The sequence below is a fragment of the Anabrus simplex genome, chromosome 13 (genome assembly GCF_040414725.1).
Source record: "Anabrus simplex isolate iqAnaSimp1 chromosome 13, ASM4041472v1, whole genome shotgun sequence".
Taxonomy (NCBI): domain Eukaryota; kingdom Metazoa; phylum Arthropoda; class Insecta; order Orthoptera; family Tettigoniidae; genus Anabrus; species Anabrus simplex.
The window spans coordinates 13,475,300-13,493,628 of record NC_090277.1 but is presented as its reverse complement, the minus strand read 5'-3'; the positions used below and the strand labels follow the sequence as shown (position 1 = coordinate 13,493,628).

Sequence of the window (18,329 nt, the reverse complement as noted above, 5' to 3'; positions counted from 1 at the left end):
CCTCTCACCAATTCTATTCAGTATCTCTTCATTCGTGATTCGATCTATCCATCTCACCTCCAGCATTCTTCTTTCTCTTTTTTTCTGAGCTAGTTATCGTCCATGTTTCACTTCCATACAATGCCTCACTCCACACGAAAGTCTTCAAAAACATCTTTCTAATTCCGATATCAATGTTTGAAGTGAGCAAATTTCTTTTCTTAAGAAAGCTCTTCGTTGCTTGTGCTAGTCTGCATTTTATGTCCTCCTTACTTCTGCCATCATTAGTTATTTTACTACCCAAGTAACAATATTCATCTACCTCCTTTAAGACTTAATTTCCTAATCTAATATTTCCTACATCACCTGCCTTCGTTCGACTGCACTCCATTACTTTTGTTTTGGACTTATTTATTTTCATCTGGTACTCCTTACCCAAGGCTTCATCCATACCATTCAGCAACTTCTCGAGATCTTCTGCAGTCTCAGATAAAATAACAATATCATCGGCAAATCTCAAGGTTTTGATTTCCTCTCCTTGGACTGTGATTCCCTTTCTAAATTTCTCTTTGATTTCCTTTACTGCCTGTTCTGTGTAAACATTGAAAAGGAGAGGGGACAAACTGCAGCCTTGCCTCACTCCTTTCTGGATTGCTGCTTCTTTTTCAAAGCCCTTGATTCTTAGCACTGCAGACTGATTTTTATACAGATTGTAGATAATTCTTCGTTCTCGGTATCTGATCCCTATCATCTTCAGAATCATAAATAGCTTGGTCCAATCAACAATATCGAATGCCTTTTCTAGATCTATGAATGCCATGTACGTGGGCTTGTCCTTCTTGATTCGATCCTCTAAGATCAGACGTAAAGTCAGGATTGCTTCACGTGTTCCTACATTTCTTCTGAAGCCAAATTGATCTTCTCCCAACTCAGCTTCAACTTGTTTTGAAAATTCTTCTGTAAATAATGTGTGTTAAAATTTTGCAGGCATGAGATACTAAACTAATGGTGTGGTAGTTTTCACACCTGTCAGCACCGGCTTTCTTGGGAATAGATATAACAACATTCTGCCGAAAATCGGATGGGACTTCTCCTGTCTCATACATCTTGCACACTAAATGAAATAACCTTGCCATGCTGGTTTCTCCTAAGGCAGTCAGTAATTCAGAGGGAATGTTATCAATTCCAGGTGCCTTGTTCTTATTTAAGTCACGCACAGCTCTGTCAAACTCTGACCTCAAAATCGGGTCTCCCATTTCATCAGCATCAACAGCCTCTTCATGTTCCAGAACTAAATTATCTACATCTTTACCTCGATACAACTGTTGGATATGCTCCTGCCATCTTTCTGCTTTGTCTTCTTTCCCTAGAAGTGGCTTTCCATCTGAGCTCTTAATATTCATACACCTAGATTTCCTTTCTCCAAAGGTTTCCTTGATTTTCCTGTATGCAGCATCTACCTTTCCCAGGACCATACAGCCTTCGACATCCTTGCACTTCTCCTTCAGCCATTCTTCCTTAGCTACCTTGCACTTTCTATCCACTTGATTCTTTAATCGCCTGTATTCTTTTCTGCCCTCTTCATTTCTAGCATTCTTGTATTTTCGTCGTTCATCAATCAGGTCTAGTATCTCCTGAGTTATCCACTGATTCTTAGTTGATCTTTTCTTCCTTCCTAATATTTCTTCAGCAGCCCTACTGACTTCATTTTTCATGACTCTCCACTCTTCCTCTATAGTGTTTCCTTCAGCCTTTTCATTTAGTCCTTGTGCAACATGTTCCTTGAAACAATCCCTCACACTCTTTTCTTTCAACTTGTCTAGATCCCATCTTTTTGCATTCTTTCCTTTCTCCAATTTCTTCAACTCCAGATGGCATTTCATGACCAACAAATTGTGGTCAGAGTCCACGTCTGCTCCTGGGAAAGTTTTGCAATCCAACACCTGGTTTCTGAATTTCTGCCTAATCATAATGAAGACTATTTGATACCTTCCAGTTTCTCCAGGTCTCGTCCACGTATACAGCCACCGTTGGTGGTGTTTGAACCAAGTATTGGCAAGGACTAAATTATGATCAGTGAAGAATTCAACCAGCCGACTTCCTCTTTCATTCCTTTGTCCCAATCCAAATTCTAATGTACTACCTTCTCTTCCTTGGCCTACTACTGCATTCCAGTCTCCCATCACAATTAGATTCTCATCACCTTTTACATATTGTATTAAATTTTCTATCTCATATATTCTTTCGATTTCTTCATCATCTGCTGAACTAGTAGGCATATAGACCTGCACTATTGTGGTGGGCATTGGTTTGGTGTCTATCTTGACGACAATAATTTTTTCACTATGCTGGTCGTAGTAGCTTACCCGCTACCCTATTTTCTTATTCATTATTAAACCAACTCCTGTATTTCCCCTGTTTGATTTTGTGTTGATAATTCGGTAGTCGCCTGACCAAAAATCTTGTTCTTCTGCCAACGTACTTCACTTATACCAACTACATCTAAGTTTAGCCTATCCATCTCCCTTTTCAGATTCTCTAACCTACCATAACGATTCAAACTTCTAACATTCCACGCTCCGACTCGCAGAATGTCAGTATCCATCTTCCTGATGATCGCCCCCTCTCGTGTAGTCCCCACCCGGAGATTCGAATGGGGGACTAGTTTACCTCCGGAATATTTTACCCGGGAGGAAGCCATCATCAGTACATCATTCATACAGAGAGAGCTGCATGTCCTCGGGAGGTAGTTACGGCTGTAGTTTCCCGTTGCTTTCAGCCGTGTAGCAGTATCAACACAGCTAAGCCATGTTGAGTATTATTACAAGGCCGTATCAGTCAATCATCTAGACTGCCGCCCTTGCAACTATCGAAAGGCAGCTACCCCCCTTTCAATGAACCATTCGTTAGTCTGGTCTCTCAACAGATACCCATCCGATATGGTTGCACCTGCGGCTCGGCTATCTGCTTAATTGGGACACGCAAGCCTCCCCTCCGCGGCAAGGTCACATGTTGATTGAAATAATAACATTAAGTTATTTATTAGACCACCTAATCAATACAAAATCGTCTTGGATGATTTACATAAATTTGTTAGCTAATAGTGGGACATGTTTCGCCTTCTCTGAAGGCATCATCAGCCATAGTCTTAACCTTAAATTAAAAATAAGCGTCTAAATAACATGTAGTGATGAAATGAATTTTAAAATCTTGAAGAGATTTGAAGTAAAATAACATTAAAAATAACAATGATGGTTTGAAAATACAATGTGATGAGATACAATAGTGGAAGTATTAACAAAATTAACCTTAGAAGGCTGCTAAAATAAGTACAATGGAATAAAACAACAGATTGTTATACAACAAGTAGTAAGATTGCATAAAAATAAAGTTGATAGTAATGGCGGTTATAATTAGACGATGGCGAAAAATCTTATGTAATCAAAGTAAAGAGGAGAGAGTAAAAGTCAAAGTTAGTCGAGAGATCCGAAGTTCATTATGATCTTGAAGATAAAGGATGAAAGTCAGATGCATATGGTGAAGTTGTAGAACACGTTGAGGATATGAAGTTGGTTATTGTTATTTTTAATGTTATTTTACTTCAAATCTCTTCAAGATTTTAAAATTCATTTCATCACTACATGTTATTTAGACGCTTATTTTTAATTTAAGGTTAAGACTATGGCTGATGATGCCTTCAGAGAAGGCGAAACATGTCCCACTATTAGCTAACAAATTTATGTAAATCATCCAAGACGATTTTGTATTGATTAGGTGGTCTAATAAATAACTTAATGTTATTATTTCAATCTACATCATCAATACGGACCAAAAATGATATTTATTACATGTAAGGTCACATGTTTCGCAGAGGAGGTAGGACACATTAATTGATCATTTACCCACATTTTATTGAATCTGTATTGTCCAGTCGAAGCTGTTCTCTTGTCATTGAGAGTATTCTGTGTCACTCATGCTTTACCAATGAGTGAAATGCCTGGAATAGTTGTACAAGAGAATAGGTAGATATTGCCATACAATATGAAAATTGTTGTGATAATTGTGTGTGAAAGAAGAACACGTGAAGCAATCCTGACTTTACGTCTGATCTTAGAGGATCAAATTAAGCTCAAGCCCACGTACATGGAGTTTGTAGATCTAGAAAAGGTATTTGATAATGATTGGACCAAGCTATTTGAGATACTGAAGGTGATCAGGATAGGATACCAAGGAAGAAGAATTACCTACAATCTGCATAAAAATCAGTCTGCAGTGATAAGAATCAAGGGCTTTGAAAAAGAAGCAGCAATCCAGAAAGGAGTGAGGCAAGGCTGCAGTTTGTCCCCTCTCCTTTTCAATGTTTATATAGAACAGGCAGTACAGGAAATCAAAGAGGAATTTGGAAAGGGAATCACAATAAAAGGAAAGGAAATAATAAACCCTGAGATTTGCCAGTGATATTTTTTTATCTGAGACTGCAGGCGATCTGGAGAAATTGCTGAATGGTATGGATGGAGTCTTGGATAAGGAGTACAAGATAAAAAATAAATAAGTCCAAAACAAAAGTAATGGAGTGCAGTCGAATGAAGTCTTAAAAGAAGTAGATGAATATTGTTACTTGGGTAGTAAAATAACTAACGATGGCAGAAGTAAGGGCGGCATAAAATGCAGACTAGCACAAGCAAGGAAGAGCTTTCTTAAGAAAAGATATTTGCTGATTTCAAACATTGATATAGGAATTAGAAATGTGTTTTTGAAGACTTTCGTCTGGAGAGTGGCGTTGTATGAAAGTGAAACGTGGACGATAACTAGCTCAGAAAGAAAGAGAATAGTAGCTTTTGAAATGTGGTATTACAGAAGAATGCTGAAGGTGAGATAAATCAAATCACAAATGAAGGGATAGTGAATCAAATTGGTAAGAGATTGATTTGGCTAAATTTTTTAAAGAAACTATATGTTGGGTCCACCTTGTCAATACACTTTTAATGATTGAAAATTATTTATTCATCCTTACATGTTCCAGGAACATTATGCATGAGTGAATAAATAATAAATGAAATAAATAAATGAATAAACAATATGCATATGCAAATCATATACCTATTATGGTTAAGTTTATCAACAGTTGGCTAAATTTGAGAAGAAGAAGAAGAAGAGATAGAATCATAGGATACATCTTAAGATGCCCAGGACTTGTGCAATCGTTTTTTGAGGGAAGTGAAGGTGGTAAGAATGGTAGGGGTTGACCAAGGTATGAATATGACAGCCAGATTAGAGCAGATGTAGGATGCAACCACTCTGTGGACTGATGGCTCAAACTACAATTGTGATAACTCTTCTTTAACCTTTTAAGTGCTGAGTTACCAGTTGACTGGTACCTCAGTGCTGAGTTTTTTCTTCCTATGTAAAAGAAATTTGTAGAAGCCTCAATTTTTAACTTATCAGTGGGGTGATTAGCTTAAAATGTTTATAAATGTTGGTTCTTTACAAATCTAAATGCAAATGGAAAATCCTACCCTTATATTCAATATCATTTTGAGAGAAAACAAAATTACACTTTTTGTGCCCATGAGTACATCACATTTATACACAGTAAAGAGCCCAAAATAAAATTATTTCCTAAAATCTGTAGGCAACTAATACATGTAATGCCGTACAAGTACATAAGTTGATATTTTAAAATACTTTCTAAACCTGGAATGTGGTAAGTGTTCATTTTTTCCACCGGTTCTTTGTGATACCAATTTGTTCAACCAGCTGCACCAACTCTACTGGCACAGAAGTTTTAGAAAAATAAATGATTTTGTGGTTGTCATAAAACACTATTTGGCTTCCAGAGTCTGTCACAGTTACTTGGAAGTCTGGTGGAGAAAAATTATCCGTCTGCCAGGAAAATAGTGATGAAATAGCTTTTGAACTCAGTGTTTTTCTTCTTTCGTTTAGAAGGAGCCTCTGTTTCTTTCTCACTTGAAATATTTTCAGCACTGTATCACCCTCACTTTAAAAATCGCTTAACAATACATTAAAATCATCTTCATCATCACTTTCCGTTGTGGTTAATAACTGAAAGATTCTTTGATCCGAAATAACATCGCTGCAAGAGCAACTAGCTTGTTGTTCTGCCATGTTTGTTTACAGACTATCCACTTCATTACGTATCGATATTGTAATCCAATCAATAAATGTAAAAAAGGTTCCACCTAATTGATACTTTCTCTTTTTTATTTAGCCTTGGGCTATTTATAAAGACATTAATAATCACAGAACATGTTTCGATTGCTTAGCAATCATCATCAGCTGTTTACATGTAGGTGGGGGAGGGGGGGTAGTGCATTGAGGGCAGTTGTTAGTTGGACATTAAACTTAATATTAAAAACACTTATTGGACTAAAATGTCTTAGGTTCACTATAAGTCCTGAGAGGTTTTCCAATAAAATCACTTGCTGTTAAAAACTTGGAGATTTTTGGTAAAATGTTCCTGTTGGAATGTTTATGAAGTGTTTATGTCTTCTTAAAACGGCTTCTGGTTTTCTTCCCATTCACTTGTCTCTTATTAGATGGAAAAGTGTGGCCCGCTGTTGAATGAAGTCTACTATTTGGTGTTCGAGAACTTGTTAAGTTAGATCGTCTGTATTAAGACCCTTGTCCAGTTTGTTTTCTTTACTACCCGTGCTACAGGTGTGGGTTTGTATCTGCTGTTCTCGACCTTGTCAAGGTAATGTTTTACTGTAAGTTAAGAGATTAATTTTATGCTATTTTTACCTAAGCTACATGTAAACAGCTGATGATGATTGCTAAGCAATCGAAACATGTTCTGTGATTATTAATGTCTTTATAAATAGCCCAAGGCTAAATAAAAAAGAGAAAGTATCGATTAGGTGGAACCTTTTTTCATTTATTGATTGGATGTTTGTTTACATCATATATTAATTCTGCAGGCGTCTACAAAAAGCTCTATAAGTTACTTCCTGAAGCTATAAGTCGTGATCAGTTAGTTCTACATAATGCCCAACAGATGGCAGAACATGCCAGAAATCGAATCGGCACTCGAGAGTGAACTGGAAAACTCGAAGAAATTAAAGTTCTTGTGCACCGTCTATGGGCGGCGTAGCACTGCTGGACCACCAGCGTCAGCCCGTCTATAGGCGGGCGTAGTACTCACCGGGTTAATATACTTCAGCAACAAAAATTGACTTTTAAGAGTCCTGTTTCTTTAGAGATAGGGATAGGGATGAGACTTCATTCAAGTGTACTGTTGAGAACTGAATCCTCTGCTTATTCATTCAGGAGTGAGCCCTTTGCATGCAATCTAAAATGTATTTTAGATGTAAGAATTGTACTGATCGACCTTTTTTAATTTGGTAGATCTTGTATATTAGGTTTGTCTCTTAGAAACTCTCGTAGTGAGAGAGGTGTAGTGCATGTCCTTGCTAATGTTTTTATTCTTGCAGCTATCAAGAATGCCCTAAAGCAGGAGAATTTGAATCCCGAAATAGAGGAGAAACTTCTCCATCTTCAGCGATATCAGGAACAACAGATGAAGCAGGAGAAGATAGAGCCTGGCATGCAGGTCGCCGCGAGCACTCTGGTATCTGCAGCGACAGCGGCGAATCAACTGATCACGACGATGGCGTCTCCCGCCGCCACCAAAGTGCAGGCCAAGAAGCGATCGCCGTCGATGTCTGGGCTCAGCTCGCCGACCGGAGCTGGTGGAATGAAGGACGAGTGGGAGTCGCCTAAACGAAAAATAGCCAAGCTGGATTCCAAAGATAACAAGTATGTCCCATCATTCATCTTGTGTGTAATATAAGTAATGGAAAGGAACAAAAAATGTTATAAGGGAGGTCTTGCGCACGTGATAGTGGCAGGTTCTCTGCATGCTCCCTCCTCACCAGCTCACCAGCTTCATACTCGTGGATCTTGATGTGGGAAGAAAGCCAGATAAATACAGGAAAACGAAGTGGTCTTTCTTGGCATGCTCAACACGTTTCCATTTATCTGTGGATTCACAAAACCGTGAATGAACTGACGTACGTCAGATGCTTGTTCCTTGGCACATAACCCTTAACTTGGCTCCATGGAAGTTCAACAAGATATAGAACATTGAAATGAAATGGCGTATGGCTTTTAGTGCCAGGAGTGTCCGATGACAAGTTCGGCTCGCCAGATGCAGGTCTTTTGATTTGACGCCTGTAGGCGACCTGGACATCGTTCTGAGGATGAAATGATTATGACATATTGTGATACGGAGGCAGAGAATCATACACCCTGCATTGTCAGTGAATGGCAATCATGTATTTCTCATAGTTTCTTCCATTGCTCTTAACTGTAACAGGTAAATTTTGATCATTGCTTCACACGAAATGGTTTTTCCTTCTTAACTAAGATAAAGTTATAAGGAGATTTCCACCTTCCAATAGCTGTCAATTTTCTATAGCTAGTTTATTGTTTACATGACATAATCCAGCTTAATCTCTAGGTGTATATAAAATAGAATATGTTTCGTTCCGACTATGGAACATCTTCAGCTAAAGATTTGACAAAAAATGGCAGGACAATTAAAACACATGTAATAATTTTGGTGATGTAATAAAATGTTCATTCATGTTGGGTTAAAATTTCCAACAAGTGAATGTCCACGTAACGAATAAAATTGGCGTAAGGGGTTTTCTTTTTATGCTGGAGACGTGTATGCTTGTTGATCTTGAAGATAAAATTGAGAATGTAAAAGATTTTCTTAATGGTTGTCGGGGGAACTGTTGAAACAACCGAAATTGAAGTTGAGTTTTGCAGTTAGACTATTAAAATGAGTCTGAAACAAGAAGAAATTAAGTAAGGAGGGAAATATTTTAAAGGAGAAAACCTTGTAAGAATGTGTTTTGGTGAGTTATATAATGATACATGAAATTGTTTACCTCGTAATCGGTCGTGTTGTATTTAGCATTCTCCCTTACGCCGTGTCATCAATTGACTGAGTTCTATGTGTGTGTGGGCAGCTTGCGGAAGGAGAGGTAGGGGAAGTGGGGGAAACAGGGGGAATGCTATGTAGGGTGGAGCTAACTGAGAAGTGGTGTTGTGATAGGCGAAGGAAAACGGTAGAAGTAGGGGGAATGTTGTGTAGGGTGGAGCTAACTGAGAGGAGGTGTGTTGGTTGTTTTTCTGGGTCTTTTTTGACGGCTTTTCTAGATAAATCTTAATTTGGTTAGCCTCTTCTAACAATATATTGATAATCTTCGTTACTTTGTTAATGTTCTGGCTGGGGTTTTGTTTCTGATCAATCTCAATATAGATATTTTCCGAAATATTCATTAATTTACCTTTGTTTAACGTTCGCAGAATGGTCAAGTCCTTTTCTATTGTCGTAAAATTATGTTTATATTCAGTCATATGAAGACTCATGGCCGAGTACTTCCTATGTCTCTCAGCATTAATATGTTCCTGGTATCTTATTAGGAAATTACATCCTGTTTGCCCAATGTATGAATTGGCACAATTTGAACATTTAAGTTTATATATCCCCGAATTTGAATATCTGTTATTACTTGCAATGCTTTGGTGATTGAAAATTAAACGTTGATTATTACTATTGGTGCGAAAAGCAATTTTGAAATTAAGTTTCTTGAAAAAATTAGTAATCTGGTAAATGTTCCCATTATTATAAGTGAAAGTGGCAAAGTTTTTCTTTTTATGCTCTTTTATCAACTGCGTTTGAAGTTTATTCTTCATTTTATTTATTAATCTGTTTATGTAGTGTTTTGTGTACCCGTTGCTTATCGCTATTTTGTAAATGAGATTAATTTCTTTTTGGAAATCGTTTTTGGACAAGGGAATGTTAAAGGATCTATTCAACATGCTTACAAAGGAACTCCTTTTATGTGCCTCATGATGGTACGAATCTTTTTGTATGGTATTTATAGTTTGGGTCAGTTTTCTAAAGATTGAAAAGGATAACTTTTCTTCTTTTCTTTCGACTGTTAAATCCAGGAAATTTAGTTTTTTATTGTTCTCCGTTTTGTGGTGATGAAAGTGTATGGGGAAGGAGCAGAACCAATAGTCATGTTAAATGAAGCTCAACTGGACAGCGTTCCAGTTTTCAAATACTTGGGTAGCATTATATCAAATGACAACCTAGCAAAACATGAGGTGAACAATCGAATCAATAAGGCAGCACAATTTTACCACCAGGTAAGACACCTGCTGTGGGATGAGCAAATACCCATGAAAACAAAAATGACATTGTACAAGTCCTATTATACACCAATTCTTACATACAGTCTCGAAACCACAACACTGACCAATAGAGATAATTCCAAACTTCAGGCAGCTGAAATGAAATTCCTACGCACTGTGATCCAGAAAACCAGGAAAGACAAGATTAGGAATGAGAAAATTAGAGAAGAAGTAGGAATAGACAATTCTCTCCTAAATAAGATTCAGATATCAAGACTGAAGTGGTTTGGTCACATGAAGAGGATGCCAGTAAACAGAACTGCAAGGAAGGAATTTGACAGAAAGGTAGAAGGAAGACGACCCGTGGGAAGGCCACGAAGGAAATGGATAGATTTAGTTAAGAGCGATGTAATGCTGAGAGGTCATGATTGGGACAAGTTGGTGGAGGAAGAATGGTACAAGGACAGGATGAGATGGAGGAGGCTCATATACCACACCCGGGAAACTGGAGATGGTTTAGGATGATGATGATGATTGTTCTCCGTTTCTAAGCATACACGTCTCCAGCATAAAGAAGACCCCTTACGCCGATTTTATTCTTTACGTGGACATTGACTTGTTGGAAATTTTAACCCTACATGAATGAACATTTTATTTCATCACCATAATCATTACATGTGTTTTAATTGTCCTGCCATTTTTTGTCAAATCTTTTAGCTGAAGATGTTCCATAATCGGAAGGAAACCTGTTCTATTTTACTGTATATACACCTAGAGATTAAGCTGGATTATGTCATGTAAACTGTAAACTAGCTATAAAAAATTGACAAGTATTGGAAGGTTGGAATCTCCTTATAACTTAACCTTAGTTGTGTTGAGCCAATACGGGACAAAGTGTAAGATTTATAAGCTTTAATTTAGCCAACCAGGCAAAAAAAACAATCAAACACCTATTTACTTGATGATTAAAGTGTCAAAAATTGGCAAAAACATAAACTTCCTAAAACAGTGTTTACATCAAAAACTCGTTCCTAAATTTCTAAATTCTGTACAGAGGAAACTTTGTACAACAAAATGGCATAAAGCTACTCAGGAAAAAACTAACAACTTATGTATCAAAAATGAAATTAAGTTTCTATACAGAAAGAAGTCTTCTTTAAACTCTAAGTTTTATAATGCTCACCTAGAAGCTTCCTCCCTTGAATTGGATTCCTTTTTGAAATATGGTAATACTAAAATCCAAAACATCTTGGAGAAAAGAAAAAAAAAAAACCAAGAAACCTTGAACAAAAACTTCACAATCTTACTGTAAAGCAAAAAAGCATAAACCAGTCAAAAGAATCAATCCACCATTAACATCGAACCCAATTCAACCTTCCACCCTCCAACTAAGAATCTAACTGACGTTGTTTTCGAGGACAAACAGTTACAGATCATCAACAAAGGACCCAAACATAATTGGTCTAGTCCATATAACCAAAATCAATACATAACAACCATTCCCGAAGTGGAACAAGTCATAGCTCAGCTCACAGTAGATCAACAACCTGAAACTAAATTTGAAGTCAAAAAGAAAGAATTATTTTAAGATCAGAAAGGTAAGATGCCCCATTTACCTTCTAAAGATATTAAAGGCTTAAAACAAAAAATAAAAGATAATGGCCTTATAATCACAAAAGCAGATAAAGGTAATGTGTCAGTTATCATGCACAAGAAAGAGTACATAGAAAAAAAACGAAGCATTTTTCTCAGATAATACTTTCACAGAAATTAAAAAAGACTCTACTAACATTGTCTAAAGAAAACTAAAACAAACAAAAAACATTAATTTCATCCTTATCATCATCATCATTTCTTCGCTCCAGCAAGCCGGGTACGGTTGTGTACAAGCCTCCTCCAGTTTGTTCTATCCATCCACAGATGCTGCTAATATATGCGACACCAGTTCACGTCTCTAATTTCAAGGTCCTTCATTATCTGTTTTTCCCAAACATCACAAGGTCTTCCTCTTGGTCTCTTCCCAGGAACATTGTGGTTAGTGTATGTTCGAGGAGCCCTGTGAGGGTTCATTCTTTTCGTGTGACCATACCATTGCAATCCCTTCACTTTTAGAGTCTCCAGCAAGCTTCTTTCCAATCCAAGCTGTTGTCTGATATCCACATTCCTTATTTTATCCATTTTTGTTTTTTGTAGACAAGAACGGAGGAACTTCATTTCTGTTGCCTGAAGACGACTTTGTTGGTCCAGTAAATGTTGCTACTTCCAGGCCATACATCAATATAGGTACTAGATATATTTTGTACAAGCTGATTTTGGAAACTAATGGAAATGTTTCATCCCAAAGTATTTGACGTACAGCGTGATAGAATTTGGAAGCTTTCTGTATTCTGTTACTAATCTCTTGATGTATGGTATTGTCTGATGACAGAACACTGCCTAAATACTGGAAGTTGTCTACAATATCCATCTCCTCATCTCCAATTCTTAGATGAACAGTTGGAGAGTTTCTACTCATCACCAAGCCAACTGTCTTTGTTTTGCTGATTTTGAGACCTAAGGTTCATGCCAGAGATCTAGTCTAGTTTGTACTTCCGCTACTGTCTCACCCCATACCATTACATCATCAGCAAAAACCAGGGCATTAGTTGTTGGATCCTTTCTCTTAACCGCTTTTAAAACTTCATCCATTATGATTATGAAGAGAAGTGGTGAAAGACAACTTCCTTGCTGGACTCCAGTCTTCGTTTCAAATCAATCTTACCTTCCATCCTGAACCTGGACACAACACTTGGTTTCATCATATGATCGTTGTACTCGTGCTTTGATGTCATCGGGCACTTTCTTATGTCTCAAACATTCCCATATATGCCTGCGTGGTACATGGTCATATGCTTTCTCGATGTCCAGAAAAACAGTTATAAGTGTTTTACCTTTCTCCCAATACTTCTCATACAGCATTCTGGTGGCAAAAATGAGGTCTATAGTTGATCTATGAGGTCTAAATCCATGTTGTTCCTCCTCAAGTGTAGGTTCAACATATTTTTTTATCCTGCTCTCAAGGATGGATTCGTAGATTTTGAGGCCATGTGACTGACTACCTCTGTAGTTGAGAATGAAATATCAAGCTTAATTAACATGAATCCAAGACTACCGACAGCAAGAGCTTTGCCTAAGATACACAAACCTGACACACACATAAGACCAATTATTAACTTTTAAAAAAAACAACCTTACCTATAAAACCTCCAAATTTATCAATAGTTTTCTAAAAAAAAAAAAAGTACTATACTTTCCCAAGGGGAACCACAATCAGTAATTCAATAGAATTTTGTAAAACTACTGAGAACACTAAATTAAAGCCATCTTTCACCTTGAACTCATTCGACGTTACTAATATGTATTCTACCATCCCTACAAAAGAAACTCTTAGATATAATTAAGAACAACTTAAGGACACATAAGAAACTTAGTAACCATGAAATAGAAGAATTTATGCTACTCCTAGAATTTACCCTTAACAATAATTATTTTTCCTTCAATAACACAGTATATCAACAGAGAGGTCTCCCATTGGGATCCCCAGCATCAGGTATCCTTGCTGAAATATACACGGATCATTTAGATAAACATAAAATTTTAAATGAAGAAAAAGGTATTATTATCTGGCTAAGGTTTGTTGACGACATTTTTTCAATTATAGATGAAGAAATCCATAGTAGTGCTAATTTAATAGACCAAGTTTACAGCTTAGACCCTTTCATAAAATTCATAAAATGGCAAGAAGCTTTAGAACGAAGGTGCCCAACACCGACCACAGTAAAACTTAATTTAATTAAAACTAAAATGAAAAATGTTAATATTTGAAATAAGAAATGAAAGGTGAATAAAATAAAGGGTACCGGGCAAGTTGGCCGTGCAGTTAGGGGCGCACAACTGTGAGCTTGCATCCGGGAGATAGTGGGTTCGAACCCACTGTCGGCAGCCCTGAAGATGGTTTTCCCTGGTTTCCCATTTTCAACCAGGCAGATGCTGGGGCTGTACCTTAATTAAGGCCATGGCCGCTTCCTTCTCACTCCTAGCCCTTTGTGCGACGTAAAGCCACTAGCAAAAGTAAATGTAAAGGGTTGAGGCACCCAAAGATAAAATGAAACAACGTAAAGTGCAATATTAATAATAATTTATATAAACTAGGAACGGTAAGTACATGAAAGAAACACTAAGCACTGGAGGGAATAGAACAAATTAATACCTGGAAGGTTTAATAATAAATTTAGCGTCAGAAAAAAGAGGAGAATGAAATCTACATTAATATTGAATACATCACAGCAAGGGATATCACCACAAATATTTCACCAATGAATTTCAACCTAATGAAGCCTGCATTTCAATATATAATAACTTAGAGAAAAAACTGTAATTAATATTAATAACTTAATGGAATTTTAGTAGGTTGCATTGTCTTTTTCACAGATCATTATTGTGTAGACAATAGATTTAAATATGGCACCCATTGGCGTCCTTATGTAATGCCAAAAACCATTTAGGTAATTTTACATAACTGTGCAGGATTTGGAATACAGTGTTACACACCGGAAGGTTTATACTGTAACATACAATAATAATCATAATCTACTTACATTTTATCAAGTTTGCTTCAGTATGTCTTACCAACGAACAGAGACACCCTAAGTACGCCTAGCAATGCATAAATTACACAAATCATGCAGTGAAACGCTCATCAATAAACCAAATGGTTTAGACAGATATATAGATAGATAGATAGATAAAGAATGCCTTCGCAGGGCTCCACATGTAGGTCTATGAAGACCCTTTGTGTCCCATAAATGGGTTTGCCTAGTCCAGCCCTAGTGCTCCTATAAAGGATACCAGTGTCTGGATGTTGGCATTCCTGATGTCTTCCAGGCTCACGAAATGTGAGCCAATATATCGATGTCTAGTGCTTGCAAGAACCTCGCACTGACATAACACATGCACGGAGGTCTCCTCCTCCCTACCGCATCTTCTACACATCGCATCCTGACTGATTTTCATGATGTGTAGGTGTCTCTGTAAGGTATTGTGGCCTGTCAACAGTCCAACTACCATTCGCATTCTGGTCCTATTCAAATTTATCAGGACCTTTTTTATAACTTTGGCTAGGCCCTTTGATAAGTTCATGTGCCTGCCGTGCTATAGTTAACCTCTTCCAAATGTTTAAGTGAGACTGGTTTGTCCACTGGGATATTACCAGTTTCACGCTTCGGAGTGACACTCCCAGGAAGGCCTCTGGTCCTATGAAAGGACCTTTTGAGCCTTGTTTCGCTAGCTTGTCAGCTTCATTTCCACTGATACCTGTGTGCCCAGGGACCCATAATAGGGTAACTGAGCTAAGTTCACACAGCTGATCTAACATCCTTTGGCATTCCCATACCATTTTTGATGTCGTTTTATCTGCACATAGTGCTTTTAACGCTGCCTGGCTATCGCTGTAAATGGTGACGCATCTTCTGTGTCCAGGCATGTTCCATATATATACAGCACAGGCCAGTATTGCATATACTTCGGCCTGAAAAACAGTAGCGCATTTACCCATAGGCAGGGAGAGCGTAGTCTTAGGCCCCCAGACCCCGGCGCCTGTGCCCGTCTCTGTCCGCGAGCCATCTGTGTACCATGTACAGCCCCCAGACCTAAGACGGTCCCCAGCATCCGCGGTCCACTCCTCCCTTGTGGGTATCACCACTGTGAACTTATAATTCAAATTAAAACTAGGCTTCATCAGGTCCCCGATCATCATTGTCGTAGGGCAGGTCTGGTGAAGCCTTGTAAGAATAGAGGCATGACCTCTATTCGGATTCTTGAAGGACCATCCTCTGAGTGACCAGAGGCGGTAGGCACTCATTCCCGCTATTTCCTTAACATATAAATGTAAGCGGGGAAGACCTACAATGGCCTCCATTGCACATAATGGTGTAGTATCCAGTGCCCCTGTTATTCCTAGACACGCAAGTCTTTGGACACTGTTTAACTTGGTGGTCACAGTTTTACTCTCCGAACCTGGCCACCAGACTAAAGATGCATAGGTGATCGTGGGCTGTACAATGGAGATATAGAGCCACTGGACCACCTTAGGTCCTAGGCCCCAAGTCTTCCCGATGGCCCTCCGACAGGCCCACATAATCTTGCGAGCCCTATCCACCTTATGGTCTATATGTTTCTTCCAACTCAGTCTTGCCTCAAGGATTACTCCTAGGTACTTAACTGAGGTTGTCTTAACTAATTTTTTTCCAAATAGGAAAGGCTCTGACAGTCCGTCTAGCCTCCTCCTCCTGGTAAATACCACGAGCTCCATCTTGTCGGGATTAACCGAAAAGTCCGTGTCGTGGCACCATCTTTCCACCCTACGTAGGGAGCTCTGTACGAGCTCTGAAACCGTACTGGGGAAATTTCCCACCGCCATCAGGCTAATGTCATCTGCATAGCCTTGGGCGTAGATTCCTCCCAACATTTAACCTGGTAAGTAGTTCATCCACTACCAGACACCATAATGTTGGTGATAATACTCCTCCCTGTGGACACCCCCTGTCTATATTAGCTCTCAACATTACTGCGTTGAGGGTCAACAGAACTTGACAGCCCTGCAGTGAGGCCATAATCCATTTTATGAGCATCCTGCTCACTCCTCTTCTCTCTAGACTAAGTTCTATGGAGCCCAAAGATGTGTAGTTAAACCAAATGGTTTGTTCACCTCATTAGTTCATCCTCCATGAGGATAAAGTTTCACCGCTGCACACTTCATCTTAACTGTTACCCAATGTGCCATGGCCGACACGCCGCCAAACACGTCCACTCTTAAGGGTCTCTCATAATCATCAGACGCTGATTCAGAGGGAGAAACAAGCAAGTTCATAGAGAGTAAAATTAGTGCTCCATGGTGGAAGTGTTATGCGCCACCGGGAGCAACAATACAGTGCCGATATTGATGAGTAGATGGAGTGGTATTCCATATTTGAAGTAAATACCCTAGGTGTTGTGATACATCAGAAGTACAAGTGAGTGTAATAGCTTGCACAGTTCTCAGGTGCAGTAAGAGATTGATAAAATATCCCAGGCGGTTGAGGCGCTGGCCTTCTGACCCCAACTTGGCAGGTTTGATCCTGACTCAGTCCGGTGGTATTTGAAGGTGCTCAAATACATCAACCTCATGTCGATAGATTTACTGGCACGTGAAAGAATTCCTGTTGGACAAAATTCCAGCACCTCGGCATCTCGGAAAACTGTAAAAGTAGTTGGTGAGATATAAAGCAAATAACATTAATCCCAGAAATCATAATTGACCATGTTCTATATCTACTTCATTCCAATTCCCACATATGGACTCAAAACATGTACCCTGCATAACAAGGCAGATAGTAAAATCCTGTCAACAGAAATGAAATTCATCAGGACAATGAACCAAAAGACCAGGAAGGACAAGATTAGAAATGAAGCAAACAGGAAGGAGGCAGGCTGCAATGGCATGGACATATTGTGGGGATGGACGGAACAAGAACAGCAAAGAATTACTTTGACCAAGATGTGAGAGGGGAGAGGTCAGGAGGAAGGCCAAGAAACGAATGGATAGACACTGTGAAATCAGTGGTCAACAGGGAGGACATAGAGGAACAGAAACTCTACTTTGACAGGAAGAAGTGGCGAGCGTTTGCACACTACCCCCGGGAAACTGGAGCTGGAAAATGATGACAGTTTATTGCTGCTGTTGGGCTTCCCAAGTAGCACAAACCAAACCAAGTCCTTTATACTTCCTTCAAACCATGTGATCCAGAACATCTCCTGGTAGTTCCTAGTTCATCTCTCTAATAATTTATGTGTATCAGGAGAATTTTGGAAATCTTTTTTTAGAGGAGTAACTTGGAGTGGGTATATGAGAATATTTAAGACTGAAAATTTCTGCTTGGATTGCAACAGTGGTGAGCTAACAAGGGCTTCAGTCTTGTTTTACATGTTATAGAGTGGATAGTTTGTTAATGAAGTTCACCCCTAAGTAGCGAATCACACTTCCTTTGCACTGCAATTCATTTTTGCAGTCATCATCTATGGTGATATTCTCCTCTCTCAGATGACCTTTCTTGATAGATAACACAAGCTGATTTTGAAACACTGATGTCCAAACCAATTTACTT

The 18,329-nt window shown here is 38.6% G+C and overlaps 1 protein-coding gene across 7 annotated transcripts in view; it reads left to right on the top strand.

Moving 5' to 3' along the window:
* E(bx) (nucleosome-remodeling factor subunit NURF301 E(bx)) overlaps positions 1 to 18,329 on the top strand; it is a 464,290-nt gene that overhangs the window by 393,603 nt on the left and 52,358 nt on the right. For all 7 annotated transcript variants that reach the window (XM_068230140.1, XM_068230142.1, XM_068230143.1 and 4 more), the window contains one exon: positions 7,431 to 7,755. In XM_068230140.1, the coding sequence (XP_068086241.1) occupies positions 7,431 to 7,755 (325 nt within the window). The remainder of the gene's footprint in view (positions 1 to 7,430; positions 7,756 to 18,329) is intronic.